General features: G+C 40.2%; 1 protein-coding gene across 1 annotated transcript in view; it reads right to left on the bottom strand.

The window, feature by feature from the left end:
- Positions 1–22,424, bottom strand: part of DCX (doublecortin) — a 187,224-nt gene that overhangs the window by 5,797 nt on the left and 159,003 nt on the right. The window contains exon 5 of the mRNA XM_054580397.1: positions 2,451–2,552. Coding sequence (XP_054436372.1) covers positions 2,451–2,552 — 102 coding nt within the window. The remainder of the gene's footprint in view (positions 1–2,450; positions 2,553–22,424) is intronic.

The following is a 22,424-nucleotide window of genomic DNA, read 5'->3' as shown; positions in this document are numbered from 1 at the left end:
TATAAGGAACTGGTCAATCTGTGTATAGACTACACAGAAGTTCTTTATTATTCTTGCAACTTTTCTGTAAATTTGAAATGATATCAAAGTGAAAAGTTTAAAAATTAGTGAGAATTATACCAAAGCATAAAATTTTTAAAAGTTTGTTCTAAAAATTACATAATTCATTTTTTAATGTTTGTTTGCTTAGCTATCATAAAAAGAGTACATTTAAAAATGAAACACTGAATATCCCACAGTTAAGAAAAGAGTGAGGATCTAATAATGCTGCCACCTATATCTTGTTCTAGTCCTTCAGTTGTTGAATTATATTTTAGAATGAAATCCTAGCCCTGGGCTGGTGCAGCTTAGTGGATTGGGTGCTGGCCTGCAAACCAAAGCGTTGCTGGTTCAATTCCCAGTCAGGGCACATGCGTGGGTTGCGGGCCAGGTCCCCTTTTGGGGGTGCATGACAGGCAACCACACATTGATGTTTCTCTTCCTCTCTTTCTCCTTCCTTTCCCCCTCTTTAAAAATAAGTAAGTAAATAAATAAATAAAATCTTATAGAATGAGGTCCTAAATAATTAAATAATAAACAAAAACACAAATAGCCTGCAAAGTCAACCAGGAAAGATGGTTTACAATACCAGCACTCACCTCATAGGGCTTATGAATGATGATTCCTTAGCCTAAATGAATTGAACATATACATGAAAAGCAAATAACTCAAGTGTGCAGACTAAATAAATGCCTATGCTGCTCCCAGATTTTTGGTGAACATACTAATGTAAGGTGCCCGTGTAGATCACACTTTCCAGGAGAAAAGTAAGGGCAGAGATGCATAAGGAAAAGATAAAGTAAGAAGTAATGTAGCATAGGAGGTTCTGTGTAGACAGTGGAACAATAGAAGTAGGCTATTCCCCATCTTGGAATGTTCACAATAACAAGCTTTGCTGCTCAGAAGAATTACTGAAAGCTGACTGCAAAAGCAATTTTCATCCATCTCGCAATCTCTGGGTAATGTTGGCTGCAAAGACATTTCAGAAACTCCTCCTTTGGGGAAACTATATAGCTCAGCAGCACAACTAGAAGGTTCTGGTCAGGGTCAATACCAGAAGTTAAAAGGGTCACCAGAGGAATTCAACAGACATTAGGAATGATGTAGCAGGTAATGGTCAGATTAACCAGGAAATTAAAACCCTGATGCAAAGAAAAGGAAATGAAAATGGCTGTCAGGCAGTGATATGCTATTATATATTTAACCGCTGACTTTATGCGGGAAAAAGCAACCTTGATATGTAGTCTTTGCTGATTTCCATGGTGTAAATCTTCCCACCACAGTTGCATTCTAGTTACCAACACAATGTCACTGAACACAGAGTTGGGAAGCAATGCACAATCAGGTCTCATGACCTAGAGCAAACTGGCTCTAGCATATTGCTGACAGCAACCTGGGTACCAGTCCTTGTCTGCTACTACCTAGCTCTGTTACCCTACTATGTGACTTAACAAATCTAGGTTGCAATTTCCTCATCTATAAAATATTAACCTCCCAAGTTCACCAAGAGAATCAAATGAAACTAGTTTATTTCCATCTAACATCTCCTCCAGTTCTGACTATCTATGGTTCTGTGGTGAAGTTGGCCACATTGGTGGATGTTGCCTTTTCCCATCTCACACCAAGTCTTGTGAACAGGCAGACAACAAGAGAACCCTAGAGGAAGCTGCTCTAGAATGTGGTAATCAGAGCAGAAACCACATTTACATCATCTCAGAGATGAGGTCCAAGGCAGTGACCACTCCAGATTTTCTACACTAAAGAGATTTCAGGGCGGGAACCTGTTTGGGAATTGGAGCTAGAGAATCTTTACACTTCTGTTATTTTAATGGTATATTTATTTGGGGTGACTTAGAGGTGTACATGGTGCCTAAGGCTGGTGCAATATATACGTGCCCTCTTTTCTTGTGTTGTACCAGAATCTGCCTGGTAAAGAATACATAGGGAAAGCATGGTCTGTTCATATTTTGATGTCCAGAAAATCTAAAAGAAGGAACTCAGTGCTAACTTTCTTTGATTGCTATATTTATGTCATTCTACTGACTGGTGCCTGGAGGACATAAATTGCCTTTAAGGCCCTCTTTGCTTATGCCTCTGAATTAGACAAGTGATCAGCCCATCCTCTGAGTCATTATTTGGTGACACCATTAGGTCAGAGTGTGTTTTTGAAACCTCTGTACCTCATCCTTTTGGTTAAATGTAATTGGGAGTAAATAAATGAGGGGTCAGAGGAACAAATAAAAGTGACTGGAAGACTGGCCCCTGCTCAGATTCCCAGGACTTCATGCATATAGACCAGATGAAAGGCAATTCAGGCCTTCATGCGCTGTTGAAGTTGATGAAAGAGAAAACTCTCACCCAGCTAATCACAAAAGTCCAAGTGCAAAGGTGTTTAGTAAGGTATAAGAGACATAATACCTTGTGCTTCCGGAGGCTGCCAGGACTGGTGGGTGTAGAGATGGGAGACTGCTTAGACTTGGGGGTAGAGAGCTGGCTGCTGGAGGTTCCATTTGCTAGCCCAAAGCAAGAGAAAAGGAAGGGATAAAAATCAATAGCATAAAAATAAACAAGTTATCATTCCCCTCCAAAAACACTAAAGACATTCAAACAAGGCACACATACAAACAAGTGATTTGATGAGTAGAACAAAGGTGAAAAGAAGCACATTCCTCAGAAAGACAAGAAGTGCAAGCCTCAAGTTAATTAGAACCCTGAGCAGTGCAAGGCAGCAATCCTCCCACCATTTCCCCTGAGTGCTTCCAACTACAAGGCCTGGTCCTTTTCAAACCTTTTTCATATTCATTACCAAGTTAGACCCTGACAACATTTCTGTGAGACAGAAACAAAACAATGTGGAACACATTGTTTTGTTTCAGTTTTGTAAGTGAGAACATTTGTTCCTTACCTTAAATGAGAGGAAATATATGTGGTTTGGACCAGGGCACATCCCTTTTGGTGGCAGATGATGTGGCAGGTGCAGGACAGCCCCATTGTCAATCTCTCCTACTTTCTATCTTCCCACTCAATTTACACACACACACACACACACACACACACACACACACACACACACTCACTTCCCTACCTCATCTTGGACAAAAAGACCAGAAGAAAAGAAAGAGAAATGGGACTAATCAGGAAGAAGATGAAAAAGTGGAGGAGAAACACGGAATGAAAGATAAAGAAAAGCTCATACAGCAATATGAGTGGAGGAGAGAAATAAAAAAATAAGTGAGAGAAAGAAATAAAGAATAGAAGATAGGGGAGACAGGGATATAAGGTAAGATATTCAGAAAAGAGAGGAATGGGGAAGTTTGAATAAGGTCAGAAGTAGAGAAAGGCAGACAATAGCAGCCAAAGTCAAAGTGCACTCCAATTTGTCTATAGTCAACAAAATGCTAACATTTTTCAATGTTAGTTTTCAAACATTCAATCAAGTAAAAAGAAATGCGATGCATTAAATGGAACAATTAAACAGCTTTCAAAGTGGATTAATGTTCAGATATCTCATGCTAAAGTTTTTTTTTTTTTTTAATCTAAGCACCTACGTCATTAATCAGAGATATTCTGAAAGGTGCTTTACAGATAAAGGCAAATATCCCAATGGTGTGAGAGTGGAAAAAGAGGGAGGGAGAAGGAGAGAAAAAAAGGGATATGAGAAGGCAGGAGAGGGGGAGGATGAAAGAGAGAGAGAGAGCATAAAAAATTGAAAAAGTTAAGCAGGAACATGGCCAGAGAGAGTTGCCATTAGTCCCACAGGTAAAGCATACATTGTTTTGTCATAAATATTTCCTAAGGATATATTTCTTCTTCACCACTTATGGTAATGTTTCCTTAGGTTCTGCAACCTGAATACCAATTGTAGAGATGGAATAGACATCAACATGGTGGTTGCTGCATTGACTGAAGTGCAAGTGAGCTGAAAAATGGACACTTAAGCATACACTGTCTGGCTTGGCCTGTGTACTCACTCATCTCTCGTCCATTCATTGAGAAACAGTTATCCCTGTTATGGCTTTCTGGAAATCATTCATTCAGTTAGCCAACTGTTACAGGGTACGTTTTCTAAGCTAGGCCAAGCATTAGACATTGGGGTTTTCAGAGATGAGTAAGTCACTTCCTGTGAGGAGGTAAGCAAGAATACAGTGGGCCAATTGCCATGACACATCCATGCAAGGGTATTATTGGAGTCCAGAAGAAAGCCCTTGAAATCAGGGAACTAGAACACAAACAAGAGGAGGCAACACCTGAAAAAGTCTTAAAACTGACTCTGGAATAGACAGATTTATAGAGACAGAAAGTACATCAATGGTTGTCAGGAGCTTGTCAGGAGGGGTAGGGATAAGGATGAGCTGGGGAAAATAGTGTCTGCTAACAGGTAAAGAGTTTCTTTTAGGGGGATAAAGACATTTTAGCATTAATCAGATATCCCACGCAGCAATTTTTTCACTAATATGTCTCCTAAAAAAAGGGACATAAAGGAAAGAATAAACAAGTGGGACCTCATAAAAATAAGAAGCTTCTGCATGGCTAAAGAAAACATCAGCAAAATGAAAAGGGAGCCAACCATATGGGAAAATATATTTGCTAATGATACATCAGATAGAGGTTTGATCTCCAAGATATATAAAGAACTCACTCGACTCTACTCCAAGAAGACAAACGATCCAATCAAAAAAATGGGCAAAGGACCTGGGCAGATGCTTTTCTAAGGAGGACATACAGAGGGCCGAGAGGCATTTGAAAGGATGCTCGGCATCACTAGCCATCAGAGAAATGCAGATCAAAACCACCATGAGGTACCACCTCCCACCGGTCAGAATGGCCATCATAAACAGATCCACAAACAACAGGTGCTGGCGAGGCTGTGGAGAAAAGGGAACCCTAGAACACTGTTGGTGGGAATGCAGACTGGTGCAGCCACTATGGAAAGGAGTGTGGAATTTCCTCAGAAAGCTGAAAATGGAACTGCCTTTTGATCCAGCGATTCCCCTGCTGGGACTATACCCTGAGAACTCCAAAACGCCAATACAAAAGAACCTATGCACCCCAATGTTCATAGCAGCACAATTTACAATAGCCAAGTCTTGGAAGCAACCTAAATGCCCATTAGTAGATGATTGGATCAAAAAATCATGGTACATATACACAATGGAATACTACGCAGCAGAAAGAAAAAAAGAAGTACTAAACTTTGCGACAGCATGGATGGAACTGGAGAGCATTATGCTAAGCGAAATAAGCCAGGGGGCGAAAGACAAATACCATATGATCTCACCTATAAGCGGAACCTAACCAACAATGCAAAGAAGCAAGGAAAATATGACCAGCAACACTGAAAGGAAAAGAAATCAACAGAGACAAGAGGGAAGGGGGGTGCAGGGAAAGGGAAGGGAAGGGGAAAGTCAAGGGACATATAGCAAGGACTCGTGGACAAAACCAAAGGGGAAGAGCTGAGGGAGGGAAGGTGGGAGGGGGCAAGGGAAAGAGGTGGGGGGGAGGCAGAGACAAATGTATTTTAAAAGTAAATAAATTTAAAAAAATCAAAAAAAATAATAAATTACTTAATCATTAAAAAAAAGACATTTTAGCATTAAATAGTGGTTATTGTTGCACAACTCTGTGACTAAACTAAAAACCATTAAATTGTACATTTTTAATGAGTGAATTGTTTGGTATGTGACTTGTATCTCAATGAAGTCATAAAAGAAATGAATTGGAACTAGTTAGGCAGAGAGGGTTAAAAGGGTGTTCTAGACTTTAGAATTGCACCAATAGGGCCAAAACTTGGAGGAATGAAAGAATATAGTATCTTTACTGAAGTGCAAATAGCCCAAAATGCATGAACCACAGGGTGCCAGCAGTGAGTTATAAGAGATGAGACTGGGAGGAGGATAAAGACAAAAGCCTGGGGGCTTTTGTGAAGTTTCCATTTGATTTGTGAAAGAAATCTGGAGTGATACCACCAAATTTGCATTTTGAAACTATTACTCCAGTTGCTGTGCTAAGACAGAGATGAGGTGGGATGGGACTTGGAAAGAGTAAAAGCAGAGATGGGTTAGAAGACAATGTATTTGTCTAGGTGAGAGGTGATGATGTCTTAAATTAAAGCACTGGGGAGGGAGATAGAGAACCTGGTGTGAGACAGAGACCTATAGGCCAGACAGGCTTAGAGTACTAAGTGCACATGCCATATAAACCACTGAAAGAAGAACATAACCTGTACCGCACAGCAAAGAAACTGGGAGAGCTAAGCTTAGGACACTAGGTTTTGTGGTGAATGTAGGAGGCAATTTAGCCATTATTCTCTAAGAGACACACCTAACATGGTCACCAGAATAACAAGTATTTGATTCCCAAAACAAAAAGTGCCAAAAGAACAAATGGTTTTCTCTATTTTGTTGAATGTTGCATCCAAGTTGCTAGAATAATGCCTGGCACATAGTAGATGCTCAATAAATACCTAATGAATATTTTTAAAGTGGATTTTTTGAAAAGGCAAGCATCTATGGAGCCACAGTGGGCCAGGGTAACCAATTACTCTTCAGGAAAAAGAAGATATTAGGCTACCTACACTGCCTGAGGGCCTCCCCAGCAGAACCTGAACCCTATTGTTCAAGAGAGAGAGCAATCTTGGTGAGCTGTCTGACAGGACATAATGGAAGTCTCTCCAGAAAGCCCTGACCTCAGCCAGGAAGTCTAATAGATGTAGGCATCCCCAGGTAAGTTCTGAAATTTTGTTCCACATGATTGCTGTATCTTTTGGTAACAACAGATTCTAGTTTCCCAGCATTTGTCAGCAGTAATACAAAGTGAAAAATGTCTTTTTCCCCTACACTCTTGTCTAGCTAAGAATGAGCCTACTGATCAGACAAAATGTCGAAAATTATTAAATGCAGCATGTCTGCATGTGAGCCAGTTTCCAACTATTGGCCATAAATCTTCACACACAGGTTCTTTTGCAACTTCTAGTTCATTTCTCAAAATCCTCTGAAATGCCCTCACCCCATAACATTAGGGTTAATATTTAAATACATATTCCATCATTTTCTCTTTATGTATTCTCTGTATATATGTTCATATATGTTTCCCTGCCACTCTCCTAGCTAATCAATCTTAAACTATCTGTAGAGGATTTTATTTTGTCCTCAACACTTAATAAGCATTTTGGAAATTGGTTTTTAATCATTTAACTACCATTCACTACCTTGTTGAAAATTGCACATACTTCCTCAGATTTCTTGATGGAATGAAACCCAACGATAGACATGAGATAAACGAGAAAATGTAGACTTGCACCAGCTGAAGGAATGCCTACAGTTACAAATTAGATAAAATATATTCATATATGCATTTGTTCTATGGATTCTGTGTGAAAAACCTGGGATGGTGCCATTTGATATGTATGCTAAAGCCAATTCTTATAAATGTCAAGTAAAAGAAGTAGCAGGGAAAAAACACAAATGTGGTCTCATGAACTGTGCAAGGCCTGGGACTGGCAAATCCACGTGGAAATCTGTCACAGGTCATTTTGATCGTGGTTGGAAATAACATGACCATGTGATCATTTTTCTTTATTATTCTTTATAAAAAGTCCTTTGCTCTTATCTCTGAGCTTCCATTTCTAAGCTGCAAATTGGAAATGCATTGGGGGAGTCTTCACCCTCTTTTGTCTGACTCTCATTTCCCACCTCAGAACCACAGCATTGTTTCACTGTTGTCATCTTTTATTTACTCATAGTCCAAATTCTTGCATCCTTTTCTTCTCGTTACACAGTTAATTTTTTCCCTCTACAACAAGCAATTTCAGGAACTTTTCAACCTCTAGGTGAATTTACCAATTTTATCAATAAAAACCAGGATAATAATGAATGTTTATTGAGTGTCTATCTTTTCTCTGTTTCCTCTTCTCCATTTTCCATTCTCTCTTTCTCTTTCTTAGACACACAAAGACAGCCACATTTAGTTACATTCTTATTTTAGAAATAGTTCAACCATTTTTCTACGTAATGTTTTTATTTTTCAATTACAGTCAACAGACAATATTATATTGGTTTCAGGTGTACAACATACTGGTTAGACATTTCTATAACTTATGAAGTGATCACCCAGATAAATCTAGCACCCATCTGACACCATACATAGTTATTACAATATTATTGACTATATTCCCTATGCTGTACATTTTATCACCATGACTCTTCTGTAACGACCAATATGTACTTCTTAATCCCTTCATCTTTCTTACCCATTTTGCCAATTTCCCTCCCATCTGGCACCCATCAAAATGTTCTCTGTGTCTATGAGTCTGTTTCTCTTCTGTTTGTTCATTTATTATGTTTTATTTTTTTAATTAATTAATTTATTTTTTTCAAGTACATTTGTCTGCCTTCCCCCCACCACTTACCCTTGCCCCCGACCCCCTCTCCCTCCCTCAATCTTTGCCCTTTGGTTTTGTCCATGAGTCCTTGCTATATGTTCCTTGACTTTCCCCTTCCCTTCCTTTTCCCGAACCCACCTGTCCTTCCTTCCTTCTAGTCTATGTTGGTTTCTTTTCCTTTCAATGTTGATGGTCTTATTTTCCTTGCATCTTTGTATTGTTGGTTAGGTTCTGCATATAGGTAAGATCATATGGTATTTATCCTTCGCCCCCTGGCTTACTTCGCTTAGCATAATGCTCTCAGTTCCATCCATGCTGTCGCAAAGGGTAGCAGTTCTTTTTTTCTTTCTGCTGCGTAGTATTCCATTGTGTAAATGTACCAAAATTTTTTTGATCCAATCATCTACTGATGGGAATTTAGGTTGCTTCCAACACTTGGCTATTGTAAATTGTCCTGCCATGAATATTGGGGTGCATAGGTTCTTCTGAATGGAGCTTTTGGGATTCTTACGGTATAGTCCCAGTAGGGGAATCCCTGGATCAAAAGGCAGTTACATTTTCAGCTTTCTGAGGGAATTCCACACTGCTTTCCACAATGGCTGCACCAGTCTGCATTCCCACCAATAATGTACTAGGGTTCCCTTTTCTCCACAGCCTCGACAGCACCTGTTGTTTGCCAATCTGTTTATGATGGCCATTCTGACCGGTGTGATGTGGTATCTCATGGTGGTTTTGATCTGCATTTCTCTGATGGCTAGTGATGCCAAGCATCCTTTCAAATGTCTCTGGGCCCTCTATATCTCTTCTTTGGAAATGCATCTGCCCAGATCCTTTGCCCACTTTTTGATTGGATCGTTTGTCTTCTTGGAGTGGAGTCGAGTGAGTTCTTTATATATCTTGGAGATTAAACCTCTATCTGATGTATCATTAGCGAATATATTTTCCCATACAGTTGGCTCCCTTTTCATTTTGCTGATGTTTTCTTTAGCCGTACAGAAGCTTCTTATTTTGATGAGGTCCCACTTGTTTATTCTTTCCTTTATGTCCCTTCCTTGAGGAGACATATTGGTGAAAAAATTGCTGTGTGGGATATGTGAGAGTTTCCTACCCATGTTCTCTTCTAGGACTCTTATGGTGTTGCAACTTATATATAAGTCTTTTATCCATCTTGAGTTCATTTTTGTGTATGGTGTCAGCTGATGATCCAATTTCCATTTTTTGCATGTAGCTGTCCAGCTCTCCCAACACTATTTGTTGAAGAAGCTATTATTACTACATTTTATGCTTCTGCCCGCTTTGTCCGAGAAAAAGTTTGATATTATCTTGATTTTCCTGAATGTGCTGAGGCTTGCTTTGTGTACTATCATGTGGTCTATCTTTGAAAAACTTCCATGAGCATTTGAAAAGAATGTGTATTTTTCTTCTTTGGGATGTAACGTTCTATATATGTCAGTTAATTCCATTTGATTCATTGCATCATTCAGCTCCACAATATCCTTGTTTATGTTTTGTTTGGAAGATCAGTCCATTTTTGACAGTGGGGTGTTAAAATCCCCTGCTATCATTGTGTTGCTGTATATATCTTTTTTGAAGTCATCCAAGATTTTCCTTATATATTCTGGTGCCCCTATGCTGGGTGCATATAAGTTTACAGTGTTTATGTCTTGATGGATTCTTCCTTTAAGTGTTATAAAGTGCCCCTCTGGGTCTCTTTTTATGGCCTTTGTTTTGAAATCCATTTTGTCTGGTATAAGTATTGCAACCCCAGCTTTCTTCTCTTGCCCATTTGCTAGGAATATTTTTCCATCCCTTTAATTTTAATCTGTGTAGGCCTTTTGTTCTGAGGTGGGTCTCTTGTAGGCAGCATATGTGTGGGTCATGTTTTATTATCCATTCAGCTATCCTGTGTCTTTTGATTGGGGCATTTAGTTCATTTACATTGAGAGTTATTACTGACAGAAACCTATTCATTTTTTCTCTTTGTACCTGTGTTTTTCTCTTTCTCACTCTTTTCCTTCATCGTCTTAAACCAGTCCCTTTAGCATATCTTGGAGTGCTGGTTTGGTAGGGATGTATTCTTTTAGCCTTCTTTTGTCAGGGAAATTCCTTATTTCCCCTTCTATTTTAATTGAGAGACTTCCTGGGTAGAGCAGCCTTGGTTGTAGGCCCCTGCTTTTCATGACTTGGAATATTTCTTGCCATTCCCTTCTCGCTTGTAGCGTTTCTGTTGAGAAGTTAGCTCCTAGCCGTATTGGGGCACCTTTGTATGTTACTCATTGTTTCTCCCATGTTGCCTTGAGAATTCTCTTTGTCTTTGATAGTTGCCATTATGATGATGTGTCTTGGAGTGGACCTCCTTGAGTCCCTCCTGAGTGGGGCCCTCTGTGCCTCTTGGATCCATGAGACCTTTCCTTTCCTCAAATTGGGGAAATTTTCCATCATTACTTTTTCAAACAGGTTCTCTATCCCTTGCTCCTCTTCTTCTCCTTCTGGTATCCCTATTATGCGGATATTATTGTGTTTCAGGTTGTTCTGCATTTCCCTCAATGCCTCTTCATTTTTTGAGTCTTTTTTCCATTTCTTGTTCTTTCTGGGAGATTTTTTATACCTTATCCTCCATCTCACTGATTTGATCCTCGGCTTCATCCAGCCTGCTTTTGATTCCTTCTACTGTGTTCCTCATTTCAGAAATAGTATTCCTCATATCCTCTTGTGTCTTCTTGATATTTTCTATGTCCTTTTCCAGGTTGATATAGTTTGTTGTAAGATCCTGATAGTTTCTCTGCAGTTTCTCAGAGTTATCTTTGAGCTGGCTGAGCTCATTGAGCTTCCTTAGAGCCATTGTTTTGAATTCAATATCTGACAGTTCCTTTGCCTCTATTTCATTTAGCTCTCTCTGTGAGGTTTCCTCCTTTTCCATTCATTTTGGGGGGAACTTCTTTTTCTTCCCATTTTTGTTAGAGTCTATTATTTTTATTTATTTATTTTTGTTTGTTTGTTTGTTTTTGCTTATGCTTTTGTTGATCCATCTAGATTTCCTGACTTTGTGGATTAAACTTCTATGGTAGTAGGCGGGTCTTTTTATTTATTTATTTATTTTTATTTACTCTTCCTCCTGGGCCTGCCTCTGATGATGTCAGTTTTTAACCCTATCTGACCTTGGGTCGTTTGTTTGAGCCTTCCAGAAATCTACTGTCTGTGTCTGAGTCCTGCTTTGGGCAGGTCTGTGACCCCTTCGGCCAGGAATCTACTATTTCCGTGGATCGCTCTGCACTCTCACGCTGGCTCCTTGACCGTGCTCCCGGCCTCGGCAGGATCCCCTGCCCGCCTCAGCACATCTGTGGTCTGGCCTAGACGCATGCGCTTGTCCCAGCCCTGGGCGGCTTATTCGCCCAACCTCATGCCCTCGCCTGACGCCCGGGCCCTGCTAGCGCCCCCACACTGGTCCTTTTACGGTCTTTTACTGTGTGCTTTCCTTGCTTTTGGCTCTTTGGGAGCATGGCCTGCCCGCGCCAAATGGAGACTAGGGAAATGGGAAGAAGTCAGCTCCGGGACTCTCTGGTTAATCCTGTCTCCAGTCTCTCCTCCAGGGTCTCTGGGCAGCTCTGTGACCCCTTCGGCTAGGGATCCACTATTTCTGCGGACCATAACTGTGAGCCTTCTGGCTCCCTCTCTGCTTCTGCCTTGTTGGGGGCTTCTCCTGCCTGCGCAAATGGGGACTATGGACTGGGGATGTACTGTGCTCTGGGGATCTCAGATAATCCTCCATTTCTTTCCCCAACCTCTCCATCTCCAGTCCCTCCTCAAGGGTCTCTATGCAGCTGTGTGTCCCCTTTGGCCAGGGATTCTCTATTTCTTCCAGCCAGTCTGCATTCAACCCCTAGGCCCACACGTCCACAAGCTGTGTGCGGAGCGTGCAAAAGGAAGGTTAATTGATTCCCTTATGCCTGAGTGAGATGGTAGCCGCAGAGTGGGAGGTGAGTTATCACAGGGGCTCCGCTGGCCACCGTCTATGTTCTCTTCAGAAAGTTTTCCTCGTCAATCTTTCCTCAGGCACCAGCCCACTCTCCTGCTGCCTCTACCGAGAGATCAAGGAAGGCGGTTGCCACTGCAAATTTTTGCGTTGGCACTTTAAATGTCTCTTTGCATCTCCAGCCCCTGTCTCTAGCAGAGATCACCCCTAAGCTTTTTGGGGTTGTGTTTTGTCTGTGCGTTTTCCTGGTTTCAGCTGCTGTAGTCTAGGGGTCCCTGTTTATGGTTCAGACTCTGTTCTTCTCAGGGGGATCTAACTGGCCGTTTCAATGTCCCTCTGGTGCTGGTGCCCGTGGGCACCCCGCCCACCTTTTCTAGCCTCCACCGCACTTCTCACCCATTGGGATGTGTGAGAATTGAATCCACTGTCTGTCTGCAGCTCCAAGGCTCCTCTCCCTCTATCATTTCCATTGTTTTTCAGGTGATTTATCCACTATGTAGTCGCAATTCCAGTTAGGTCTTGGGAGGAGGTCAGCGTGATTCACATTCACTCTTCTGCCATCTTTCTTTGTATTTTGTTTTATTGATTCCACATATAAGTGAAATCATCTGGCATTTGTCTTTCTCAACTGATTTATTTCACTTAGCATAATACCATCTAGGTCCATCTATGCTATTGTAGATGACAAGATTACATTACTTTTTATAACCATTTCATATTCCATTGTATATATATACCACTTCTTCTTTATCCATTTATTTATTGATGGGCACTTAGAGGTTACTTCCATGTCATTATATTGTAAATAATGCTGCAGTGAATATATGGGTGTGTATGTCTTTTCAACTTAGTGTTTTGGGTTCCTTCAGATAAATATTCAGAAATGAAATTGCTGGGTCCTTCTTTGTTTCTTGTTATAGCCTCCATTTTAGAGTCTATCTTGTCTGGTATAAGTATTACTACTCTAGCCTTTTTTGTTTATTTCCATGAAATATCTTTTTTCGTCCTTTTACTTTCAGTCTGTGTGTGTCTTCCTATCTAAAGTGAGTCTCTGTAGACAGCATATGTAAGGGTCCTGTGTTCTTACACATTCAGCCTCCATATGTCTTTTGATTATAGCATTTAATCCATTTGCATTTAAAGTAATTATTGATAAATATGTATTTATTGCCATTTTATTATTTTTATTTTGATCTTTTCTTCTTCTTAAGAAAGAGCTTTTAACATTTCTTGTAACACTGGTTTAGTGGTGATGAACTCCTTTAGCTTTTTCTTGCCTGGGAAGCTCTTTATCTGACCTTTGATTCTAAATGATAGCTTTGATGGATAATCTTGGATGCAGATCCTTACTTTTCATCAGTTTGAATATTTCTTGCCAACTCCTTTTGGCCTGCAAAGTTGCTGTAGAATAAATCCGTTGATAGTTCATGGGAGCTCAATTGTAGGTTACTAGCTGCTTTTCTCTGGATGTTTTTGTTGTTGTTGTTGTTTTGTTTTTTCTTTCTCTCTTTTTCTCTTGAGGCTTTTAAGGGTCTCTCCTTATCTTAAAACTTTGGCATTTTATGACATATCTTGATGTGGACCTCTTTGGGGTCATCTGCACTTCATGAACTTTTATGTCTCTTTCCTATATCAGGTTAAAGAAGTTTTCTATCATTATTTTTTCAAAAAAGTTTTCAATTTCAGTCTATCTTCTTCTGATACCTGCATGGTGCAAATGTTGGTACACTTGAAGTTTTCATGGAGGTTCCTCAAACTATCCTCATTTTTTGGATTCTTTTTTATTTTTGCTGTTCTGATATGGTGTTTTCTGCTTCTTTGCCCTCCAAATTACTGGCTTGATCTTCTGCTTCATCTACTCTACTATTGATTCACTGTAATGTATTCTTCATTTCAGTTAGTATATTCTTCATTTCTGACTTGTTCTTTCTTTATGTTTTCTATCTCCATATGTTTCCTATCTCTTTGTTGAAGTTCTCACTGAGACCATTGGACATCTTTATAAACAGTGTTTTGAATTCTGCATCTGGCAGATTGCTTATCTCCATTTTGTTTAGTTCTCTTTCTTGAGTTTTGTCCTGTTCTTTCATTTGGAACATTTATTTGTCTCCTCATTTTCGCTGCCTCTTTATGCTTGTTTCTATGTATCAGGTAGAGCTGCTACATCTCTTGGTCTTCATAGGTGTTCTGTAAGGCTCCTTGGCACAGCCTTCCTTGTCACCTGATCTGAGAGTTCCAAGCACAACCCTGTGTGGATTGTGTGTGCCCTCCTGTTGTAGTTCAGCCTTGATTGCTGTTAGCACATCAATGGGAGGGATTTACTTCCAAGCCCATTGGATTTGAGGACTAGCTTCAACCACAGTAGAGGAGGTGTTATGCAGGGGTCAACCCCAAAGAGCACTTCAGTGGGCCTCTGGTGCCTGATAAGTCCAACCCTTGAGTGTGTTGCTGGTTGAGGTGGTTGGGTGGTGCTCCAGTGTGGTCAGAAACTGGTCACTGGGTGATATGGCTCTGAGGTTTACTGGGAGATGCAGGCCAAAGTTAGCTGCCACCTGTGCCCTTCCTTGGGCCACATGGCATAAGCTACAAAGCAATATGCAGGTGGTTGGTACTTGTACTGGCTTGGAGGTGCCCAGGAGAGGAAAAGCTGTGAATTGAGGCTGGCTGTCACTAGTGCTGTTCCTGGGGCTACTTAGCAAGAGGTTTGGGGCATTCCAAGGCCAGGCGCTGCTTATTTGGGGTTTGTGAACAACTGAGAGATTTTAGGAAAGTCCACAGCATGAGCTAGGACACCTTGTTTTTATGAAAAAGCTACTGGAAATGGTTTCAATGAGTCCACAACTTGGGTGTGGTGGGGTCTTAGATAGTCATCAGGGAAGGGCGAACAGTATTCATGGAGACTCAGATATGGTACCTGCCTGCCAGTTCTGTGCAGGAAGGGCTCATTAATGGAGCAATGGCCTCTGCCAGTACTTATGTCTGGGAGAAAGCTGGCCCTCCAGCTGTCACCTGAAAGCTAGACAATTCAGTTCCTCCCCATATGTCCCTGATGAACCTTTTGAGCTGCTACCCTGGCACTGGACCTCAGAATGAGTAAGTAAATCTAGCATGGACACTTTAAGAGAATATCTGTGACTCCAGAAGCCCTCCCTCTCACTCACCCACAATCCCTGCTGGTTTCCGCAGCCAGAAGTTATCAGGACTTCCCTTCTCTACACTGAAACTCTGGACTAGGGGTCTGGGTGTGGGACTGGGACTCCTTGTTCTTTAAGAAGGACCACTGCAGTGAAGATATCCCTCCCAATTTTTATCCACCACACGTGGTGGGACCAGAACATCCTGTGTTTCTACCCCTCCTATCAGCCTTGTCATGGCTTCTTTACATTCTTAGTTATAGGACTTCTATTCAGCAAGGTTTTGGGTGGTTTTCAATGATGGTTGTTCTGAAGTTTAGTTGTAATTTTGATGTGGCTGTGAGAGGATATAAGGACCATGTTTACCTGTCTTCCCTCTTGACTGGTATCCATCTGTATTCCTTTTTTCAGTTGGAAAACAGGCTCATTCCAGTTAGGGGGAAAGAATTTAAAAACAGGTCTCACTGATTCCAAAGCCTATGTGTTTTTGGTTTGTTTTCAATTTTTCTCTACATCACTCCTCCTTTTTTAAATTAATTTATTCTGCGACTCCTTCCTATGACAACTTTCTGATAGGGGTAGGAAGGAGTGAGAAAGTTGTGGCAGAGAAAAGAGAAAAAAAAGGTAAAAGCAGACACTAGAATTTACATACATCATCTGGGCTTTTATCCTGCTTGATCTAGTTGAGATTAGAAAGGGACCAGCAAGATTTTTCCATCAGTCACCAAACTGACTGTGTGTCATAGACAATATTATGAAACAAAGGCAGACAGAGCAACTATCATGGCATGTAACTACCCTCATGCCACAGATCTCTCTGGGAAGATGGGATCTGTGCTCTGTTTGTCACACCCCTTAGCTGGTACCCCTCATCTATGCAGTGCAGTTGCCAAGCTTGGACTAGCATAGTCTTGTCTCACTAGCTTCTTTGAATTATTATGCCTGTCCTTGCCCCAGTGCTCATCGTTAAATCCTTGGCTCCATCAGAATGGAACAGTAGAAGCCCAAACAAAGGATAGCTGGTTAAGTAACTGGTCTGATTTACCTAGATTTATAGGGATTTAAATATATGGGGGAAGATGGGTTCCCAGGAGTGAGGAATAAGGTGAGGGAAGTCAGCTCTCAAAGAACAAGGAGAGATTCCAATTTCTGGCATGAGTGGTCAATGACAGAGTGTGGGCACCAGCCAAATGGAATTGGTGCTGATGTCCTAGACTAGACCTCCCTTCTCTGGAGGCTGGACTGAGTCTTGGAAATTGAGATGAAGCTACATGGCAAGTGCTTATAAGTAGCCATAGGTGTGGTGATTAAAGAACTCACTGGGCAACAAATTAGAATAGTCATTGTACTTTCTGGCTTCACATCTGCATAGCCAGAATGACACAGGAAGGAAAGGGTCAACTTGACACCTGCTTGACACCCAGTTGCTGACTGGAGACCAAAGTGATTTAATTTTCATTCACTTAGCTCTTGCTTTCCCTCCCATTTTAATCCTAACACTTGAGCTCATCTCAAAATCAAGCATCTTGGTTTTAGTTTGAGTCTATTTTGAAATATTTCTCACTAAAAAACAAGCCTAATCTACCAAAAAGAAGCAATGATAATAATTTCAGAGCTGTCTTAATCATTGAAGTTTTATTTCAAAAATCGTTTTCAAAGCATTTACCATATTATAAATTCATGTGATTCTCCTGATAACCCTAAGAACTAGTCGCCAAGAATCACTGGTCTCTATTTAATCATAAGAATATAGAGGCCGAGAGAGAGTAGAACTTGCTTAAATAGTATAAACCGTTTGTGCTCAATGGATGGTGGTTTTGGGCATTTGCTGACAGATTCATTTCAAAATTCCCTTAAGGTTAGCACATCACATACCTCCCACTGTGACCTTTTAGTGATTGGTTTGCTGTCTTATCTTCTCTAATTTCCTAATGCCTTGTGGAGGCTGATCTTAACACATTCATCCACTTTGTCATTTTTTGTTTTATTGAGACACTTTAAGCAGTCTTTCCTTCCAGTTTGAAGACTCCCTGTATTCTCCCTACATATGCACAGAGTTTTTTCTGGAAGACCAACCAACTAGAAACAAGGTGGTTTTAACTTACTTAAAAACAAGGCCAAGAGACAGAGCCTTTGGTTTTCACATATTCATTGCAAAGAACTTTTGGGTGGGATGTTTGAATTGGATTGGCTAATTGTTTCTGCTTAGTGGAAAAACTCCAAAGATCCATAAATTAGGGAAGCAAGAATTGATGGCTCAGGGACAGATCTTCACTGATTTGATCATAGGGCTCGTTCTCAGGCCAAATTCAATGATAGGCTGTGCAATACCATAACTTGAATGTTAAATATATTTCCTACATAATTTTGGACAGCATGAAGTTCTGTAAATAAAAGAAAAAAGTCAGGGTCTTCCTTGTTGCAAAACTAATATATGTACCCATTCCAGCAATATTTTGACATAGATCATTTTCCCTCAAGAAGAGAGCATCTGTAAGAAGGCTGGTAGACATTCCAGCACTGCTTTTTCACAAAAACTTTCTGATGGGGAGTAGAAAAAAGTTGTTTTCTCAAAATAAATGCTAAAATTTATTTCTTGTTGAAGGTGGTTCTGCTGAGAACATGTGTCTGGTGAAGCAAGCTTGCTAACAACTGGTTTTATGGGGCAGAAACCTGAACAAACTGCACTGCTCTTAATTTGTGGAAAGAACACATGATTTGAAATCAGTTAAGGTTTTAAATGCTGGCTTAACCATTTTCTAGATGCGTGTCCTTGAGTGTAACCTAACCTCTTAGAGTCTGTTTCCACACCTGTAATATTTGAATAAAAATAATATACAGTGTACATCTCAATTATTTGAGAATTACATGACAGACTGTATTTATAATGCTTAGCCAAGTAACTTAGTAACAAAGGAAGGGTTCAATAACGACACCTTCAATTGATGTTATTATGGCCACAACTAGAAACTGAAAGGATGGAGTAGTTATGCAATATATGGGCACCGAGTTAGAAAACCCCTTTCCACAAGGGATGGTATATCAATCATTACTAGCTCAAGACTAATTCTTTGTATTGCAGGTCAGGCTTTAGAGGACTGACATTTTCTTCAGTGAAGGTTATTACCTCTGGTTTTTGCATTTTATTTCTGTGCTCCCTCAGACACAGCCCTTGGCCCTCTCTTCTCTCTTTTTACTTTCAAATTACCATGGTGAGAAAAGGTGTCAATGAATGCAATGTGGAACCATTGAAGGTTTAGCAGCAGGGGGTAACACAATGGAAATGATGCTTTTGGACAAATAATGTGGTGGCACCACAACAGATGCATAAGGGATCAAAGGTTTGAAGCAGCATAACTATTTAGGAGTCTGTGCAGTAATCCAGGCATCAGGTGATTAGGGAAAGGAAGGGACTTCTCTGTGAGTGATGTGCAGATGTTTCAATGGTTCAACAATGATGGTAGCAGCATATGGAGAACATGATAAATTAGAGAGTGGGAAGAGTCAAAATAACACCAAGGTGTTGGGTCTGGAGAATAGAAAAAAGTTGATTCTATTGTGAGACAGGGAGTTGAGGAGAGGAAAAATGTTTAATTTTAAATCACTTTGTATTTGGCACATATACACAGGACTGTCGGTTAGGCATTAATGAGATAGATATCCAGAAGGAAGATTGGGGTCAGAAATGTAGATTTAGCAGCTGACTCCCTGTACCCTGATATGTTATATTCATCACCACCTCTGCTCTATGTTCTGATTCCCCCCTGCTAGAAATATTCATTTCCCTACATATTGAAATATAATTCCCCAGAGTTCCAGTCAAAATGGTGGAGTATGTAAACACTGTACTCCTCTCTTTCCACAACCACATCAAAATTACAACTAAGCTACAGAACAACTGTCATTCAAAAACCACCTAAAGTCTAGCTGAATCGAAATCCTATAACTAAGCATATGCAGAAGAAGCCACGAGAAGCCTGGTAGAAGAAGCAGAGATGCTGTACAAGCTGGTCCCACAACCACGTGTGACAGTTTAAAATCAAGGAGGGTATCTGCTTCTGAGGTTCCCCCATGAGAAGCGAGGGGTCCCAGCACCACACAGGACTCTGATGCTGGAAAGAGAGGTCCCCATTACTTATGGCAGTGAAAAATCAGTAGGGATGGTGGCTGAATGAGATGGAAGGCTTTCTGGAGAGCCAGGTGATCCTTTTAAAGGGCATGGACTTATTCAGCTCTGAGCTCCAGTGCTGGGGCTGCAGCTGAGAAGGCACTAGGGACATATGGAGAGGAACAAAACTGGCTTCAAGCAAGGACTGGATGGCAGCTTTCTCCTACACATAAGTACTAACAGAGGCCATTGTTCCATTGCTGAGCCCCCTGCCCCCCTAAAAGTGCAAGCAGGCCCAAAATATGAGTCTCAAACAACAGGGCTAACATTGTTCACCCCACCCTGATAATTACCTGAGACCTCATCCCACTCAATTTTCAGAAATACCCAGACTGCTTCCGGTGGCTTTTCCATACAAATGGCCTATCTTAGCTCATGCTGCAGACTTTCCTAAAATCTCTCAAAGGTTCACAAACCCAAAACAAGCAGCACCTGGTCGCAGCATGCCCCATACCTCTGATAAGCAGCCTTAAGCTCAGCACTAAAGGCAGCTAGCCTCAGTTTGCAGGTTAGCTCTCCCAAGTACCTCCAAACTTAGCACAAGTGGTAACCATCTGCAGATCAATTTGCGGCTCATATAAGGAGGCCCCAGTCAGAGCACAGGCAGTGGCTGAATTTAGCCTGCATCTCCTCAGAGGCCCCAGAAATGATGTACCCAGTGGCCAGCTTCAGACCATACCAGAGCACCACCCAAACACTTTCACAAATGGCATAGTCAAAGGGCAAACTAGGCAGACACCAAAGCCCTGAAATGTTAGAGGGTCTTATCTAAGAAAAAGAAGATCAAAAACTATTAGCAGTAAAATGACAACAGACTCACAACTATCAACAACTGAACCTAAAAACAAAAACAAAAATAAAAACAAACTAAGCAAACAACTAGAACAGGAACAGAATCACAGAAATGGAAATCTGAGGGGAGGGGGAGGGGAGAGAATGGGGGAAAAGGTGCAGGGAATAAGAAGCATAAATAGTAGGTACAAAATAGACACTGGGAGGTTAAGAATAGTATAGGAAATGGAGAAACCAAAGAACTTATATGTATGACCCGTGGACATGAACTAAGGGGAACAGGAATGCTGGTGGGAGAGGTGGCACAGGGCAGAGGGAAATAAAGGGGAGAAAAATGGGGCAACTATAATAGCATAATCTCTCTCTCTCTCTCTCTCTCTATATATATATATATACATATATATATCTATATATACATATATATATATCTATATATATCTCTATATATATAGATATATATATATCTATAAATATATATAGATATATAGAGACATATATATAGATATATGAAGGATTCAAAACACTGGTTATAAGGGAGCTCAATCACCTCAGTGAACTTTAACAAAGATACAGGTAACATAAAAATGGAGATAGAAAACATAAAAACGAACCGGTCAGAAATGAAGCATACACTAGCTAAAATGAAGAATAAATTAGAGGTAATCAACAGTAGGTTAAATGAAACAGAAGATCAAATCAACAATTTGGAAAATATGGTAGCTGAAAACACCCAATCAGAACAGCAAAAAGAACAAAAAGAAGGCCCTCAAAATGAAGATAGTTTAAGGGGTCTCTGGGACAATAGCAAACATACCAACATTTGCATTATAGGGTAGGTATCAGACAGAAGAGAGAGAGAGCAAAGAATTGAAAACCTAAATGGAAAAATAATGATGGAAACTTTCTTAACCTGGCAAAGGAAATAGACATACAAGTCTAGAAACCAGAAAGTCTCCAAAAGAAGATGAACCCAAAGAGGCCCACAGCAAGGCACATCATAATTAAAATTGCAAAGGCTTAAGACCAAGAGAGAATCTTAAGAGCAGCAAGAGAAAAGCAGTTACTGAACTACAAGGGAGTTCCCATAAGACTGTCAGCTGATTTCTCAAAAGAAACTTTGCAGGCTTGAAGGGACTGGCAAGAAATATTCAAAGTGATGAAAACCAAGGACCTACACCCAAGATTACTCTACCCAGCAAACCTATCATTTAGACTCAAAGGACAGATGAAGAGTTTTTCACACAAGAAGAAGCTAAAGCAGTTCATTACCACCAAACCAGTATTACAAGGGATGTTAAAGGGACTTCTTTAAGAAGAAGAAATAAAAATATGAATAATAAAATGTCAATAACTACATATCTATTAACAATTACTTTAAATGTAAATGGATTAAGGGCTCAAATCAAAACATAGAATGGCTAAATGGATAAGAAAACATGAACCTTATATATGCAGTCTACAAGTGACTCACTTCAGATCAAAAGGCACACACAGAGACTAAAGGCATGGGACAAGATTTTTTCACAAAAATAGGAATTAATAAAAAACCCTGGGGTAACAGTAATCATACCAGACAAAATAGACTTTAAAACAAAGGCCATAACAAGGGACAAAGATGGGCCCAGCAATTCTATTTCTGAGTATTTATCCAAACAAACTCTAAACACTCAAGTAAGACATACACCCATAAGTTCATTTCAGCATTATTTACAATAGCCAAGATATGGAAGCAACCTAACTGTACATCAATATATGAATGGATAAAGAAAAAACAGTGCATATGTAAATTGAATATGACTCTGCCCTAATAAAGAATGAAATTTTGCCATCTTCAACATGTATGAATGAAGAGAATATCGTGCCAAGTAAAATAAGTCAGATAAAGACAAATGTCATATGATTTCACTTACAGATGGAATCTAAAAAAAATAAATAAAT

The sequence above is a fragment of the Pteronotus mesoamericanus genome, unplaced genomic scaffold (assembly GCF_021234165.1).
Source record: "Pteronotus mesoamericanus isolate MK-2021 breed Mesoamerican mustached bat unplaced genomic scaffold, CSHL_Meso_final contig_58, whole genome shotgun sequence".
In the NCBI taxonomy this organism is placed as follows: domain Eukaryota; kingdom Metazoa; phylum Chordata; class Mammalia; order Chiroptera; family Mormoopidae; genus Pteronotus; species Pteronotus mesoamericanus.
The sequence above is the reverse complement of the archived record's forward strand: the minus strand, read 5'-3'. Positions and strand labels throughout refer to the sequence as shown.